At 42.4% G+C, this 17608-nt stretch overlaps 1 protein-coding gene across 2 annotated transcripts in view; it reads left to right on the top strand.

The window, feature by feature from the left end:
- Positions 1-17608, top strand: part of COL4A3 (collagen type IV alpha 3 chain) — a 129362-nt gene that overhangs the window by 69856 nt on the left and 41898 nt on the right. For both annotated transcript variants that reach the window (XM_084779821.1, XM_084779822.1), the window contains exons 12-23: positions 2828-2869; positions 3059-3139; positions 7252-7314; positions 7974-8033; positions 9278-9322; positions 9913-9966; positions 11881-11922; positions 14414-14498; positions 14833-14868; positions 16364-16528; positions 16961-17053; positions 17508-17603. In XM_084779821.1, the coding sequence (XP_084635947.1) occupies positions 2828-2869; positions 3059-3139; positions 7252-7314; positions 7974-8033; positions 9278-9322; positions 9913-9966; positions 11881-11922; positions 14414-14498; positions 14833-14868; positions 16364-16528; positions 16961-17053; positions 17508-17603 (862 nt within the window). The remainder of the gene's footprint in view (positions 1-2827; positions 2870-3058; positions 3140-7251; positions 7315-7973; positions 8034-9277; positions 9323-9912; positions 9967-11880; positions 11923-14413; positions 14499-14832; positions 14869-16363; positions 16529-16960; positions 17054-17507; positions 17604-17608) is intronic.

Genomic DNA, 17608 nt, shown 5'->3' with positions numbered 1-17608 from the left:
CAGGGCTCTGGGAAAAAGCAAGGGTTTCTAATGTAGAGGATTCCATTTCTGGTAACCCTACTTTAGCCCATCAGTTCCTGTAGTGGGCTGCTTTGCAAAATCCACGTGATCATGTGTGACTAAATAAATGAAAAGCGACTTCGTGGTGGTCTTTAATCTGGTACTTTACGTGTTTCTATTCAAAAAAATCAAGTTGTAGCTTAAGGAGAGAAATTATTTCACCAAGGAAATATTACTAAGCGCAGTGCTTAATGACCTGACGTACAGGACGTGCCCAAAAGTGTTTTCCCATCTACTACTTCATTGTTAGATGCCCACTAGCAATCTCTCTGTCCCTCCCCTCCCCTTCCTCTTATAGGTTCAGATCACATGAGTGGTAGCTAAGGCTGAAAGTTTTTAATTCCCCTGCAAGTTTCTACACTGATGGGACAGAGAAGGTAGCAGTTGCTTTTCCTATCATTGTGACAAAAGCAATGTGAGGAACGAAGGGTTTATTTGTGGGTACAGTACATCAAGTGGGAGGTCACAGCAGCAGGGACATGGCACTGCCCACACTCAGGCGGGGTCTTCTCACCCAACTACCTAATCCATAAAGTCCTCCCAGAGACATGCCCGGGGTCACAAGCAAGGTTAGCCACCTCTCCAAACAGCCAAGGGCACAGAAGCAAGGTTACACATAGGAGAAGGCACACGGGTCAGGGGGAGGGGCAGATCAACCCAGGGAAAAACGTGTACAGAAATCCCACAAGGCGATGTTACTCCGTATGCTAACTTAAAAATAAACTTAAAAAGGAAAGCTGCAATTCAGCAGAAACTTTTGATAGCAATGAAGTCCCAGGTAAATAATGACTAAAAACACATCTCCAAAGCAAAGATTCACTGTTAATTCAAACTTGCACTAAGCTGTTGCCGGAAGAGTCTTTAAAGCAGAAATGGTATATTCTAAACTAGGAAATGTCCACATAAAATTTGTTATTTTATGTACACTGTACATGCAGACTGGCACATGGCAACCTTAAGCTGTTTTCTTAGAAAAGCCTGTAATGTGAAAAGTCCTGCTTTTGCACAATTCTGAACATTTCATAAGGTTTTCCCCATGTTTCTTGAGAGTGTTAATTGGTAATATTAAGACATTGGACCACATTTATAGTAGAATCTTTACTATAAAAACAAGAATTAGCTGCCTTGAAAGAATTTCATAAAAAAAAAAAATACCGGTTGAAATAATGGGTTAGCAATGCTACAATCTATTTTCAGTTGTTGTAACAAATTGCTACAAAGTGGGTAGAAACTTATTCCTTACATATCTAGACCGTGAGCACTCCAGTGTCCAGGGGTGTCAAGAGCTTCCCTTTCCTTTCCATGTTTTTCCCCTACATTTATTTATAAGTAGGACAAGGTAGGACAAGGCACGTGTGTGAAGGACAGAAGGACAGCTTAAAGGACTCAGTTCTCTCCTTCCAGCATGTAGGTGTGGCCATGGAACTGATTATCGGGCCTGTCAGGCCTGTCAGAGGGGACCTTTACCCATGGAGCCATTTTTCAGCACCTGTGTAAAGGATTCCCAGCAGTGTCCCGAGAAAATGCCGGGACCGTGTGAGGATGGTGAGCTATCCAGAGAGCTCACATCTTAATACTTCACAGTTGGCTTTACATGTTCTCATTAGCTGTGATGGATGTTCAAAGAGCATTCAACAACAGCCATGGTTGATGGGTGGTCACTATTCACCTCAAGAGGCCTCCATGTCACTAAATTACTAGTGACACTGCACGGCTTGCATTCCACTCTTGGCTTTCTGACTTGAACTTCAGAACCTTGAACTCCAGTTACTCGGCCCTACTATTTTTAGCATGACAAAAGTAGGACGTCGGGAAGTGAAGCAGCCAGGAAAGGAAATTAGGTAGCCAGAAAGTTAAGGGCTAACCAGGAAGTAGCCAGCCAATAGAATCAAAACCAGACGGTGGCTTAGCCAGAAAACCTCCCTGTGCTGGATTCCAGTCCCTACCCCAACATTTGTGTCATCCATTATATGCAGTGAGTATCCTGTTTCCTGTGCCCCTAAACCCTCACCTTTAAAAGAAACATATTGCTGTTCTTCTATAAAAATAGTAATATAACTATTAATTTCAAGAGTAAGATGAAAGACTGGAACTTTAATGAGTTCAGTCAGTTATTTATATTTTTCAAACAGAATGACTGAATGTGAGGAGATGCAGTAAGAAAACTGCCCAAAAAAAAAGACTCCTCCATTATTAGACAAAAGGCTTTTATTTTGAATAAGAGGGGGGAAATGTATCCACAGCATTTGGAATAGTCAAGAACAGAGAAAAAAGACAGCAGGCTAGCCATGACCAGAGTCCAAAGAGGGGAGAGGGAGGGAGAGAAGTGGAAATAGTAAAAAAGCAGGAGTTGGCTCTGGCACGGGGTGTGTGTGTGTGTGTGTGTGTGTGTGTGTGTGTGTGTGTGTGTGTGTGGTGGGGGAGGGGGGCAGACAGGACATTTTGCCTTTATAGAGAGCACAAACAGTTATCTGGGAGGAGAGAGACCTGAGGTGGTAAGAGGGGCCAGGATACTACTGTAAGGGCTTTGAAATATATAACAGGTACATGTAAGTAGGGAGCTGAGGGAGCCTGGGACATGGGATCTGATAAGCAACCACAGGTACATGGAGCCACATGTCCTCTTCTGCCAGAGGCGGAAGAAACGACTCCTTTGGGGGACATCTCACATGGTCTCGATGAATGCTGGCTTCTCTTGAACTTCCAGACATTTCTAGACATACGGACTTCCTGAGAGCTAACCATGGCATTTCATGTTTTCTTACAGGGCCAGATGGGTGATGGGATGATAGGAGAAGAGGGAGAAAAGGTAACTGGCGTCTGACGGTATGCGTTGACGGGTCAGAGGACGCAAGCACCTCGGTGCGCATGCCTCTCGCTTACTCACTGGCCATGCAGAAATGAGCGCTTTCTTTCGCTGTTTTGCCGCATCTTTGAGAGAGTACCGCTGACGTGCTGGTGCTGAGTGGCTCTCATTCTCTGCTGTCCTTGTCCTTAGGGTGTGAAAGGATTACCAGGGCCTCCTGGGCTGCCCGGAACAGTGGTTTATACACTGACTCGCCTCCCATACAACAAATCGGTAAGGCTGCCGCCTCATGATTACAGGTGTGCCGTTCCTGGGAAGACATCTTGGTGATTCCTTCCTCTCTTTTACCTGCTCCATCAGGAGCCCTGTTCAGCCCAGCTCCCCATCCTGGCCAGCCTGAACATCTAGTTTTAACTCCTTCGTGATGAAAGATGGGAAGGTTAAATGAGGACGCTGAGACGTGTGACTCCAAGGCACAGGCCTGATTTTGTTGACACTTCTTTCCTGTTCCCTCATTGTCCCTTACACAGTATGTGTGGCTTTTGTCCAATAGGATGGCAATGGCCTGTAGACAGGGTAGAGGACTACTACATTCTAAAAGGGACCCTTCACAGGGCCGTTGTAACCTCAAAACACACCCAGTCTTCACCAAGGACACTACCCCATGTCATTTTGGACACTGACTGTTAGTTCACAAGCCATCGATATCATCACTTGCTGCCACTAGGTGTGTGCCAGACTATAAAAGGGCCAGCCTGCCTTCTCTCTCTCTCTCTCTCTCTCTCTCTCTCTCTCTCTCTCTCTCTCTCTCTCTCTCTTCCCTCTCTCTCTCCCTCTCTCTCTCTCCCCTCCCCCTTACACTCTCACTTCCTCAGCTTCTCCCTCTCTGTCTACCTCCCTAAGAGGCACCTCCTTCTTTCCCCCTTCTCTCTCTCTCTCTCTCTCTCTCTCTCTCTCTCTCTCTCTCTCTCTCTCTCTCTCCTCTCTTGGCCCACTCAGGCCCTAACTCCTCTCCCTTTTCCCTCCTCCAAATAAATCTCTCCATTTCATATCTGGTCTGTGGCATCTCATGATTTCCTCTCCTGGGTTCTATTTGATTTTTGATTTATTTTTTTTATTAATTTTTTATTTTTTACATATACATTTATATTATTACACATATATACAATAAACTACGTATAGTAAGAAGAACCATGAAACAATCAGGAACTATATAAATGTTACATTCTTAGTGTTCTGGCTATTTGTATTTGGCAGCCTTGAAGAAAACACCTTTCCTATCTTGGTGCATCTAAAATTCTGAATGTATATCAGAATATACATCATATCTATCTATCATATCTCATCATTATCAACTTAAAACATCTATCTAGGCCTAAAAGCATCTTAATCCCTAAACAAGTAAGCTTAATTGTAAAACTAAACTATCTGGTCTTCAATTTTTACCACAAGAATATACATCTTAGGTGCAACAGATAGATATGATTCTATAGAAAGATAAGGCAAAATAGATAAGGACTTAAAAAACTTCAAAAATGCAGAATATGGCATTTAAGGTGTTTTTATTCTTTTAAAGATTTATTGACAATGAGACAGGTTAACTCCTGGCAATACCCAGCCTACCTCAAAAAGGATGATGAGCATCAAAGAACCTCCTTATGTAGATGGCTTCAAATGTGGCAACCAAGCCACTGGGGAAAATGTCCTAACAAAGGGCAAGCTTGCATGCAGGCAGAGTCGACAGCATCTCATTCTTAATGATACCACTGATTGCTTTTTGTTTCTATACTGAGAAGACTAAGAGGCCCAGGATATGGAGCTAAACTGAATGCTCAGGAAATGACTTCATAGGACCATTAAACGAGCCCACCCCTAGCCTGCACAAGAGAAGCCCGGGAAGGGACATAAAGAATTCAGATGGTATCGAGTTAACCAAACTCTCAAATTCTTTTTCTCTTTGAAATTACATTTAATTGCTTCAGATAACAGTTTAGTTGAGACATGATTTAAATATAAAACTATGCCTTTTAAAAGTATACCTCATGTATTTTAATTATAACTAGTCTTTAAATGTTCATAGTGTAACATACAGGCCATAATATTCACTCATTCATGATCAACTCATTGGCTTTTCAATGTTCACTGAGTTGGGCAACCATCACCACTGCCAATCTTAGAATACCATCTTTAAACTAAGAATACACCCTATAACCACCATCCACCTGTTCACAGTATAAATAACCAGAACAAAATGAAAAGAGGTTCAGAAAAAGCATGATGAAATTTAATATGAGAAAAATAACTTTAAGACTGGAAAAAAGATGAAAATAACTGAATTCTTCAGAGGCCATCAGCAAAAAGCAAATTAGTGGCGCCTAAAGCATCATTTTCTTATTTTTTTTAAAAAAAGATACATGTTTACATTTACAGAATCCACATCTAAAACATTTGGCCTGGGGGAAAAGTTAAGTTGGAAAACACTAGTGTCCTCAAAAAAAGACAGATATTGGGGGACAGAGGGGAAGTTGATCAATTAAATAAGATAATGGGTCACACTGAGTCAATTCATCATGATGGCATTTGAACAGAAAAGTATTATTCCAATAAAAAAGTGCAATGATTTGGAAATGAATTGCTATAATAGAAATGAATGCTTTATAATAGAAAGCTGGCTCGGTATGTAATTTGATCCAAGGGACATTTGTTTTGTTTTGGTATGGTTTTTCAAGACAGGGTTTCTCTATGCATCCCTGGCTGTCCTAGAACTCATTCTGTAGACCAAGCTGGCCTCGAACTCATAGAGATCCACCTGCCTCTGCCTCCCGAGTGCTGGGATCTCAGTCCATGGTTTATTGCTAAAACATATACATCCAGGTACAGAGTCTCCCAACAGTTCCTTTTCCAAGGGATCAGATTTCTTCAAACCTCCAAAGATGCATAGATTAAGAAGCTGCCTTTTGGAGGGCTTCAAACACCCAGTGCGGTTCTTTTAACATCACCATCTAGTACATCAGTGGCACCAATGGCACAACGGAAGGTACATGGAAGAGCAAGTAAAGAGCAACCTCTCCCCTTGGAGGGCATGAAGCAGACTACCAAGTAGATTACCGAATGTTCTTGATCTTCTCATTATGTATATGCCTGGGTTTAAGGTTAGTTCCCAGCTCAGTGCTGTGGTTTAAGGATTGGCTACATGGGGACAGATTACTTGTCTGATCCCTGGGGTGCGGATGCTAGAGTTGGATCCAGAACCCAGGTCCTCTCCAGAGCTACCTCCCAAGAACAAAGGAGCATTTAAATTAAGGACATAACACATCTTCACCAAAGGTCACAAAATGTTTTTTAAATCATCAATAATCATAACTATATTTTGACCTTAAAGGAGTTTAGAAGTCTGAACTTTACCAAATACCATGTGATGTCTCCTTTTCCTGTGTTATCTACTTTAATGTACTATAGTGGATGATTAGAAACAGGGTTTAGCATTTTCCCTGGAGGGGGAGACCTGGTGGCACTCAGAGGAAGGACAGCAGGTTACCAAGAAGAGACTTGATACCCTATGAGCATATACAGGGGGAGGTAATCCTCCTCAGGAACAGTCATAGGGGAGGGGAATAAGGGGAAAATGGGAGGGAGGGAGAGAAGAATGGGAGGATACAAGGGATGGGATAACCATTGAGATGTAACAAGAATAAATTAATTTTAAAAAAGGGAAAAATTTAAAAATCAAAAAACAAAAAAAAAACAAAAAAATATCTTCTATGTGGCAGACATAAATTTTTCTTAATAGAAATCAAAAAGAAAAAAAAAAGAAAAAGAAAAAAGAAAAGAAACAGAGTTTAGAAGAACACTGAGCTTACACCTTTACTGGCTGGCAGGTGTAACACTAACTAACAGAAAATTTCTTTTGTTTTTTTAAATTGTGGTGACCCTTGATTTCTTTTCTTTTTTAGATTTATTTATTTATTATGATTTATTTATTATGTATACAGTGCTTTGTCTACATGTACACCTGCAGGCCAGAAGAGGGCATCAGATCACATCACAGATGGCTGTGAGCCACGATATGGTTGCTGGGAATTGAACTCAGGACCTCTGGAAGAGCAGCCAGTGCTCTTAAGCACTGAGAAATCTCTCCAGCCCCGAGAATACTTCTACTGAGGATACACAAAGGATACTTTTTCTTTTAAAGGTTCAATAGCGTTAATGTGCTCTCATGTATAAAGTGTGAAAGATAAGAAAGAAGAAGAGGTGCTGGCCGCTGCTGCTGTGTGGCCAATACTGGTCTTCAGACCTACGTTCACTGGACAGAGGGCATTTCCAGATGCAACACCCTAATTCTCTTTGGTTGGTTTGTGGTAGTGACCTTGAACTTTTAATAACAGGAACTCAAGGGAGAGAAAGGAGATCAAGGAGAGATGGGTGAACCTGGACTTCCTGGACGCCCGGTAGGTCATTTAAGTCATTTTGTGACACATAAAACAGAACCTTCCTTCGTGCCCATGGCTAAGATTATCTTCATTTGCTGAGCACAGTGGCACGTGTCTATAATCCCAACCCTTGGGGAGGCAGAGGCAGGCATATCTCTGTGAGATCAAGGCTAGTCTGGTGTAAAAAGTGAGCCCAGGACAGCCAAGGCTACACAGAGAAACCCTGTCTCAGGAAAAAGATTATTTTTATTCTTTGACAATTTTCTGCACGTGTAAGATGTATCTTGGTTATATCCACCCATAACTTCCCTCTCTACTCCTTCCACTCCTCTGAACATGCCTCCAACCATCTTCATGCCTTATTCTTTATTAATAATCCACTAAGTCCAATTAGTACATTAATCCATATTTTTGACAAATGCTCAACCTTTAAATATTGATATTAGCTTAAACACAAAGCCTAGGAATATTTTAGAATTACCTTACAGCCATTTCTAGGTAAAATCTCTGCAGTATTTTAAAATATCTAGTTTACTTATATCACTTGTTTTTGAATATCTACTTAAAACTAAGTTTTATAATAAAAATTTTCATATATCCAATAAAAAAGACAAATTATTTTATTAATCAATGAAAAACAGTCATTTCTAATGCATTTCATAACTCTAACCGCACAGGGACCACCTGGAGACTCCTATGGATCAGAAAAGGGTGTTCCTGGAGAGCCTGGTCCTCGGGTAAGGTGGGAATTCAAGACCACATGGAGCCCAAAGAAAGGAGAGCTTGGGACTCTTTGGGTTACAGAATGAGATGTTCCACCTAGCTCTCATTTAAGTTTTGGTAGGTGGATCAGTTTCCCAAGTATCTGGAAAGTTCAATACTAAAGAATGCCCCCAGGGATTTCAGAACCTGAAACCTGCGGCAGGGCTGTCTCTGCCTCACTTCCACTCCTCTCTGGGCACCATGCCATTTCTGTCCAGCAAATGATGACTATCTACACACAGACACACACTCACACACACGCAAACACACTCACACACATGTGCACACACATGCACATACACACACATACACACACAGCATACACACACATACACACACTCACACACACACATGCACATACACACAAACACACACAGGCACACACACAGCTATAGAAAACTCCAGAGATTCCATCAGATTCACCTAGCTTGCTCACATGTCTTGCTGTGATCACAGGGGAAAGGTCCATGATTAGGCTAGACAGGGGATCCTGTATGTGACATATCAGAACCAGCCAGAGTGATGACAGAACAGTTCCCAAAGGAAAAAAAAGGGTTCTGTGTGTCTGGAAAGGGTTCTGGCCACAGAGAAGTGATAGGGGCCACTTCCCCCACTCAGCTCCATTCTGGAAGACTGAGACAGACATAGCCTGTGAAGATTCTAAAAAGCGTGTGTTGAGGAGGAGAAAGTGGAGTGAGGATGGTGAAGGAAAAATGTCTCAAATGATGGCCTGATTTTTAATTCTATCAGAAAGGGCCCATGCCGTGTATAATACTTCACTTGAAAGCCATTTCTGCATAGGCACCACAATATGCTTCATAGACATATAGCCACATATATGTTTAAATATTTACCTAAGATGTAAGAAATGACATTTCAAACCAGTAAGTCGTAAACACTCCTTCTTTATAAATTCCTTATTTCCTGTCTGCTTGATGCTTCCCCAATTCTCTTTCCAAGATCAAGAATGGGACACAAACTCCACTCAAAGCACATTAGCGTCTCCTCTCCCTCCTTCTGGCTCTAATTACTCACCCTACCTGCCTGGCTTCTTCCCTCGTAGGTGATGCCAGCCCCTTGCTGTTTAGTCACTAGGAGTCTTGCCTTATAAAATCCAACTGTGAGGGACCTCCATGATGGTCTCTTGCCTGGTGGACCATGGATGTTATCTATGTTTACCAAAGTTAATATGTCTGTTAACTTAAGTGTTCTGTTTTAGGGGAAACCTGGAAAAGATGGTGCTCCTGGCTTCCCCGGCACTAAGGTATACATGCCTGTTGATAGTGATTGACAGTTGTGTGAGAGTCACCAGGTGGTTTGAGCTTTTAAAGACTACACTTGGTTCTGTAGACCCATAGGGGGCCAGCTGAACACACTCAACAGAGCAAGACCAATATTGTGTGATCTCCTCAGGCATGGCATCCACAGAGGCTGATCTCAGAAGCACACTAGATGCCAGAGGCTGGGAGGTATGGTGAACTGGAGGGACAGGAAGGTTAGTCAGTGAGTGCAGGTGTTACATTGACTTCCAGGCACAGTCTCACAGTAAGGTAACAGTAATCAGCAATGGCATATTGTCTACTTGAAAATAGTTAAAATGATTGGTAACACTACAATGACATGATAGACAATTGAGGGGGGTAGACATGCTAGTTTCCTGGCCTGATCAACACACCTAATGGATACGATGTGATTAGATAGACCTTGAAACATCACATTGTATACCAAATGTTTGTACAGATACTACATATTGATTGTGAAAATAAATTTTAAATATGTAAGAATTAGGTAAGTTCTTCATATAGGCACAATTGACTTGTGTCTTATGACCTGTTGTCCTTTTGTTTTCTATAGGGAGCCAAGGGCAGCAGGGGCATTCCAGGGTTAATGGGCGAAACTGGCATAAAGGTAACATCCTATTTTCAGCCTTTTCCAACTGATTAGGCATTGCCTACCTTCCCAGGAGCAAGGAATTGCAACATCAGGCATTATAAAAATACATGAGTCGATACTGAATTGCAGTGAATTTTTCTTGTGTGTCTTCTGAGGTTTCCGAATAGAACGAAAGCTGTCAGTGTTACTAACCACGTATGTCATGAGCCCAGCTGAATGCTGCTCACATAGTCCTTCTTGATCCCAAAGTCACTCCTGGAGAGTGGGCGTGAGTCCAGTTTCACAGGCAGGAAGGTTGTCTGTTGTGGACTACCTGTCACACGGCAGGCTTCTCCAGATGTTCTTCCTTCCTCGCCATCTTGCAATGGCGCTTCCTCCTCCCATGACTTGACATGATCAAGCATGATCCAAGGTCTCACACATGTGCTTCACAGACCCCTTCCAGTCTGTTTATCTGTCTAAATTTCCATTTCCTTTACATTTTTATTGTTGTACCATTTTTTACATTTCACTTTTGCTTATTTATTGGGGGAAGGAACATGAGCCAGAGCACAATTGTACAGGTCAAAGGACAGCTTGTGGGAGTTGCTTCTCTCTTCTACCATGTGGTTTTGAGGAATCAAAGTTGGCTAATCAGTCTGGGTGGCAAGCACCTTTACCCAGTGAACCATCTTGCCTCCTCATGTGTATTGCATCATCATCATCATCACCATCATCATCATCATGTTTCTGTTAACAAAGTATTGAGATTAAAAACTGTGACTTGGCCATTGGCTGGGGATCCAAAAGGATCATCAAATGAAATGGTCTCAGTTTTTAGTGATGATCTGATAAATATGTGAACGATTGACAGTGACCAAACACTCTGTCAGTCCTGTGGAAAAAGACTCCTCCCCTCAGGTCTTTTCCTCTGCCTCTGCATGTAACAGGCTGGTTATCACAGTCATGTCTGTGCATTTGTAAAGCAAGCTTGGAGAGCTCTCCATGGAAGAATATAAATTTGTTTTGTTGGTAACTGAATGGTGGTGCACACCTTTAATCCCAGCACTTGGGAGACAGAGGGGGGTGGATCACTGTGAGTTCGAGGCCAGTCTGGTCTACAAAGTGAGTCCAGGACAGCCAAGGCTACAGAGAAACACTGTCTCAAAAAAACCAAAAAATAAAATAAAATAGTTCGAAAAGAAGCAAACGATCTTTGTAATCTTTTTTAGATGACTTTTCTTGAATGCTTGATAGAAAAATAGTAACAGAAGCCAGGGGGGAAAATGTCTTAGTTGTCAGTTGAAGCTGAGGCCGGCTGGCTCAGGACCCTCCAATGAAGTACTGCTTCCTATGAGAAGCCTATCCGAAAAGACCCACAATAGCAGAAATCTATCTGATCATCTGAAGTCAAGTGTAGACGTGGACCCTGGAACCTCATCCTGGGTCACCAGTCCCTGAAAGGTCACAGTCAACTAGTTGTGTACTTTACTCCATACTACCAGCTTCTGATATGCTGCAGATATTCACTGGTAATTCACAGACGCAAAGATATATATTCAGATTCGAAGTCTGTCTTTCAATAATCAGTCCTGGGAGAATTCTGGATTGCCATCTTGAATCAAAGGAGGTTGGGTAGACTGGGCATTAACTACAACCCTGACCTGGCTATCCTACAACCACAATCTGTTTGAGAATGTGGACGTGAAAAGCACGTGACCATAGGATGGAGGGGGCATGGAGGAAAACTGGGGCTCTCCAGGAAGCTGACTGAAAGGCAGTTACAAACCCTGTAATCTCTTTTATTGTCCAACTTTGCTTTTTTTGTTTGTTGATTGGTTGGTTTGTTGTTGTTGTTGTTGTTGTTTTGTTTGTTTTGTTTTTTGGGCGGAGGGGTTGACTATGCTACTTTAGACTTGCATACTCATCTGTTACTCTCTTTCAATTTAGGGATGGAAAGGAGACATTGGCCCTCCAGGACTTTGTGGCCCAGTAAGTGCAACTAGGGATACAAAGTCAGAATTAGCTTGGGGGAGGGGGGGAGACACATGGTGGCATATGCCTTTAATCTCAGCACTCAGGTGGATTGCTTTGAGTTCGAGACCAGCCTGGTCCACAAAGCGAGTTCAGAACAGGCAAGGCTATAGAGAGAAACCCTGTCTCAAAAAACAAAAACAAAAACAAAAACAAAAAACAATGTCAGAGTTAAGTTTTTCCAAGCACTTAGCAAGTTTTAAATCAGCGTTTCTCAGTAACTGTCATGATGACAAGAACATTCCCATTTATCAAGCCAAGGCAAAAAACTAGTTGTAATCATTAGTTACCTATTTGGCAATAGAGAAATATTTCAATTCCATTATGCTTAGTCCCTAGAATGTACTAATAAAGCCCATCTTGAGTTCTGAACAAGAAAACAGAACAAAAACAAAAAACCTGGCTTAGGCACAGTTTGCCCAAGGTGATCCTGTCCTTTCTCAGGGTGGAATAAGAAGGCTGCTGCCCAGTTCCAAACGGATGCTGAGACTCACAGCCAAGCATTGGGCAAAGCGCAGTCTTGTGGAAAAGTGGTGGAGGGGGGGGCAGGGGGGGAGGGGAGAGACGGACCTAGAGGGGACAGGAGCTCCAAAAGACCAACAGAGCCAACTAATCAGGTCCCAAAGGGGCTCGTAGAGACTGAAGCACCAACTGAGGACTACACATGGACAGGACCTAGGTCCTTATACAGATGTAGCCGATGGGCAGATCAGGCTTCATGTGGGTCCTCTAGTAAAGGAGGAGAGGTTGTCTCTGACATGGACTCTGTTACCTGCTTTTTGATCACTTTCCCCTGCCAGGAGTGGCTTGCCAGGCCACAGGGGAAGAGGACGTGTTCAGTCCTGGTGTAACTTGATGAGTGGGGTGGGGTGGGGATGTTCTCTGGGATGTAAAGTGAATTTAGGAGATGAAGAAGGCTACCTGAGAACTAGAGAGCTCGGCCCTTCTTTGTGCATGTCCCACTTTGTCACTCTTCACAGCAGGCAACCGAAGCACAGCCATGCATGGGCTTAGTGTGGGTCAGAAAGAACCAGGGCTTAGTGCAGGTCAGAAAGAACCAGGCCCTACAACCCAAGCTCTACTGCACTGGGAGCGTTGCCCTGCCCAACACAGACGTGGATCTGATGACACTGCAGTCTCAGCAGAAGAAAGAGAGTGGCAGCTGGCTCTCAGCTCCAGCGTCCGCTCACTCATCCAAAGCAGACGGTCTCGTTTCCAATGTGCTGAGCGGAGTTTCCATGTCTGACTATACAGACTGCCGAAATGGCCCAGGATGTGCGTCTAGTTTGCAATGTAGTTTTCAAGCTGGAGAGGTGGCTCAGAGGTTAAGATTGCCCATTGCTCTTTCAGAGGACCTGAATTCAGTTCCTAGCACCCACACTGGGCAACGCATAAGCACTTGTGACCCCAGCTTCAGGGGATCTGAGCCTCTGATCACTTTTGGAATCTGTATTCACATGCACATAGCTACACACACACACACACACACACACACACACACACACACACACATAATTAAAAGTACAGTGCTCAAGAGATGGCTTAGCAGTGAAGAGCACTTTACCTTGCAAAGAACCTGGGCTTATCTCCCAGTAGAAATCTCGTGGTTCATAACCATCTATAACCACAGTTCCAGAGGATCCAATGCTCTTTTCTGGCCTCTGGGTGCCAGGCACATGAGTGGCACACATACATATATTCAAGCAAACCGCCATATATGTAAAAATAAGTCTGTTTTTTTTTTAGTGCAGTTCCAGACCCCTAAGCTACATAACTTAGTTCAATGAGTGACAGTGGGTCCCAAATATCTGTCTTTCTGTTTCAGAGGCAAGGCACCCCACCCCACCTCACCCCACCCCAAAAGACAGCTTTATGGAATGTCTAGGAAAAGTTAATAGTCTGCTTTCTTTTGTGAAATTATGAGTTATAGCAGAGTCAACTATCCAGTAGGTGCACATACAACATGGTAGAATTTATTCCATCATTATTAGACACTTTTCTGATTTAATATATGAGGCTTAATTAAAATGTGCTTGTTATTTTATTTTTTTAAGTCAACAAATACATCAATCCATTAGTTGAGTCACATCATTTTTTAAAAAAATGTATTTCTAGGTCATAGCTCAGTGGTCCGGTGCTTGCAGGCAGAGGGCCCTGGGTTTGATTCTTATCACAGAAAAATAGAGTTTTAAAAATAGAGTTAAATTAAATGTAGTTCTAGCTGAAAGCCCATGAAATATAGGATAACATCGGGAAGCTCATCTCTGCCTCCACACCTATTCATTTGTACAGGCACAGCCACCGTATTTCTGCTAATATAAAAACCTTTCAACTGAGGAAAATAAGGAAGTTCTCTTTTAGGCCAAAATGAAGAGACTGAAGGAAAGGAGGTAGTGAGCAGTTCACCGGTAGTTGTCCTTCCTGTTTACTCTCTGCCTTCTCCTTTAAGACAAGGTACTATGATGCATACCTAGAAAAGGGAGACAGAGGAATGCCAGGCCCGCCTGGGCCCAAAGGAGCTCGTGGCCCACAGGGTAAGGACACATTTCTCCCTAAAGTTTTTACCATCATCGTTCTGTCTGTCTGTCTGTCTGTCTGTCTGTCTGTCTGTCTGTCCTTCAAGGTGATGAGTAGTGTTTTTAGAGCTATGACAGTTTCTGGGTGAGGGAAGAAAGGGCCAGTTTCACTTTACATCAGTCAAGATATATTTTGTGTTTCCAATTTTCATATTTTATATGAAAATGTTATAAGTAATATACCTTAAAAGTTGAATGATTGCCACAATGATATAATCCTAGATCATTTAGAAGTGGACAGGGGAACACCTATAACTCTGCGGGCAGTTAATTGATGTGATTATATTCCCAGGTCCTAGAGGTCCCGCTGGAGCTCCTGGAAATCCTGGTATGTCTGTGTTTCTTTGATTACACATAAAAATGCTATTTTTAATAAAGGGAAACCACTGTTCTTATAAGCTCCTATTATTTATAGAAGACAAATTTCCATTTATTGGTCTAAAAGAGGTTCATAGCTTCCTATTTGTTATCTGTTCGGCCTTCACTGGGAAGGCTGCAGGCACTGAAGCTAACCCGTGAGCAGCTCCCGGTGGTTTCAGTGTAGGCGTGTGAGCTCAGGGTACGAGCAGGAGCCCTGATCCCCAGAGGGGGCACAAAGAAAGAAAAGACTGATGCCACAGCAAGTAGGTTAGCTGAAAGTAATCGTGTTCATTATATATCACAAGGCCTACACGGATACCTAAATTAAGCTTTTTTTCTGTAAAGTTTGGTTTAGCTTGGTTTGGGTTTTCAAGACAGAGTTTTCCCATGTAGCCCTGGCTGTCCTGAACTCACTCTATAGATCAGGATAGCCCAGAATTCAGAGATCTGCCTGTTTCTGCCTCCCAAGTTCTGAGATTAAATGTGTGTATCAACACCCTTGGCACAATTTCTATGAAGTTTTACATTTTTCATCTCTGAGCCATTATCTTCCAAGAAATGATAGCCATAGAGATGAATTCACAAGAACCCATCGACGGTGACTGTGCCATAGTCCTTTTAAAGGAAGCAAATCCAATGGATACAGAAACTGACAACTATTGTGTGTACCCACGACATACACACATGCATGTACACACATGTATACACGTTAACAGTAGGTATTTCCAAAAGCTACAGTGAGCAACAGGGTATTTTAGACATTGGATAAAGATTCGAGAAGACTTTCTTCTCCGTTCCAGGCCACTAAGGAAAAAGACAGTGAACAGAAAATTACACAATCTGAAGTAGATAACCATCAGAAGGCTCCATTAGCAACCCCAGCTGTTTTCTCAGCCCTTTGGTGGTGATATCTCAAAAGTTTATTGTTGTTTATGAGGTCAAAGTTCAAGATGGCCCCTCATGGCAACATTGCTGACTTAGAGTTGGTCTAAACTACATAACTTAGCATTCTTTATGCAGATATGCCCACCTTCCTCCATCTTTTATGGTGGAAATACATTTTAATTACTTGTTCTTTTTCATTTGGAAATGCCAAAATTAACATCCTCTAATCTCTAATTAAAAACAAACAAACAACAAACTACAAAATGTCACACATGCAAGAACTCTTCACAAGTCCTTGTGCATAAAGTCTACCACACATCCCAGACTCAGTCTTGGATCTTTGCAATAAATCTCATGAGTCATCTCATTGGTATGTTTTTGTACTTTGTCTTACTATAATATAATGTAACAAGGCCACCGAGGAAGGAAGGATATTCACTTTTTGTTTTACATATTTTACATAGCTTTCAACTGTACAACTCTTGTAAATAAGAATCTATAGCTCTGTTTTCAACTGAAAAATAAACATATTCGTCAGAAGAAAAATTAAAACATTTCAAATGACTCTTTCTTCAAAGGACTGTCAAGACCTGGTCTCAAAGGACCCCCCGGATGGCCAGGCTGGAAAGGAAGTAAAGGAAAGAGAGGACCCCCTGGAAAAGACGCTCTGGGCCCTCCTGGACCCATGGGATATCCTGGTTCACCAGGCCCACCAGGACCTCCAGGACCTCCAGGACGACCAGGTAAAGATATAAAATGGGGCTGTTTAGGTGTCTGTTACCTTGACAATTGGCACAAGTGAACTTTCAAAGAACAACTACATCAAACCCATCTGAACGCAGGCACATTCCATCATGCCTGTAGTATATTCCTAGAAAGTGGAAAATAAAACTACACCTTCGTAAGAGCTGGTCGGCATGCATCTCCTCAGCTGTGGCTCAGTGTCTAAAGGCTCGTCTTCCACCAAGAAGGATGTAGGAAAGGCACAAAGATCTTATGTGTATTGAAAATTTGTTTTTTGTAAAACCACAAATAAAAATTAATTTGTGCATGTGTGTGTGTGTGTGTCTGTGTGTCTGTGTGCCTTTGTCAGGCAATCACTCTAACCACTAAGCTATATCCCCAGACATCTCCCGAAAACAAGTAAACTGATGTCTGATGGTGTCTTCTCCTAGGTGACATTATTTTTCAGCCGGGTCCACCTGGTGACCATGGCGTACCAGGTGATGTAGGACCTCCAGGACTCCCAGGAGTTGATGGACCCAAAGGTTTGTTCAAACCCAGTGTTATTCATTTAGAAAAGCCCACTCCCATCACCACTTCACTGATATTTTTTCCTCCCCAAGACAGTAGTGATCTTAAACAGTCATAAAATGGTTTCTTTTCCAAACAAATTACCTAAAAGTATTCACTTACCTGTAAATTGGTAGTTCATTTACCATGAAGTGAATTGCTAGCTAAGGCTAACGGGAGAGTCTATCCTACTTGCACAGGGAAAAACTGGGACAGAAGGCGCTTTGTGTAGATCCGTGGACTTTCCTCTCTCAGAAAGTTAGAGCTCACAAGAAAGTATCATACGTGAAATTGTCAATTAATACAAATAGTTATTAGTTTTACAACATTAAAGAAAATGTTTAAATAAATGCTGGTGGGTGAGAAATAGCTGCTCTTTCTGATCACTCTGTGTAGCTGGCAATCAATGTGTACACTGTCCCATTGCAGGAGAACCAGGCCTTCCATGCACACAGTGCCCTAGCATCCCAGGACCCCCTGGTCCCCCAGGACTTCCAGGATTAGATGGTGTCAAAGGAATCCCAGGTATG

This window comes from Acomys minous (assembly GCF_964271855.1).
Source record: "Acomys minous genome assembly, chromosome: 4".
Classification (NCBI taxonomy): Eukaryota; Metazoa; Chordata; class Mammalia; order Rodentia; family Muridae; genus Acomys; species Acomys minous.
This window is presented reverse-complemented; position numbering and strand designations above follow the sequence as displayed.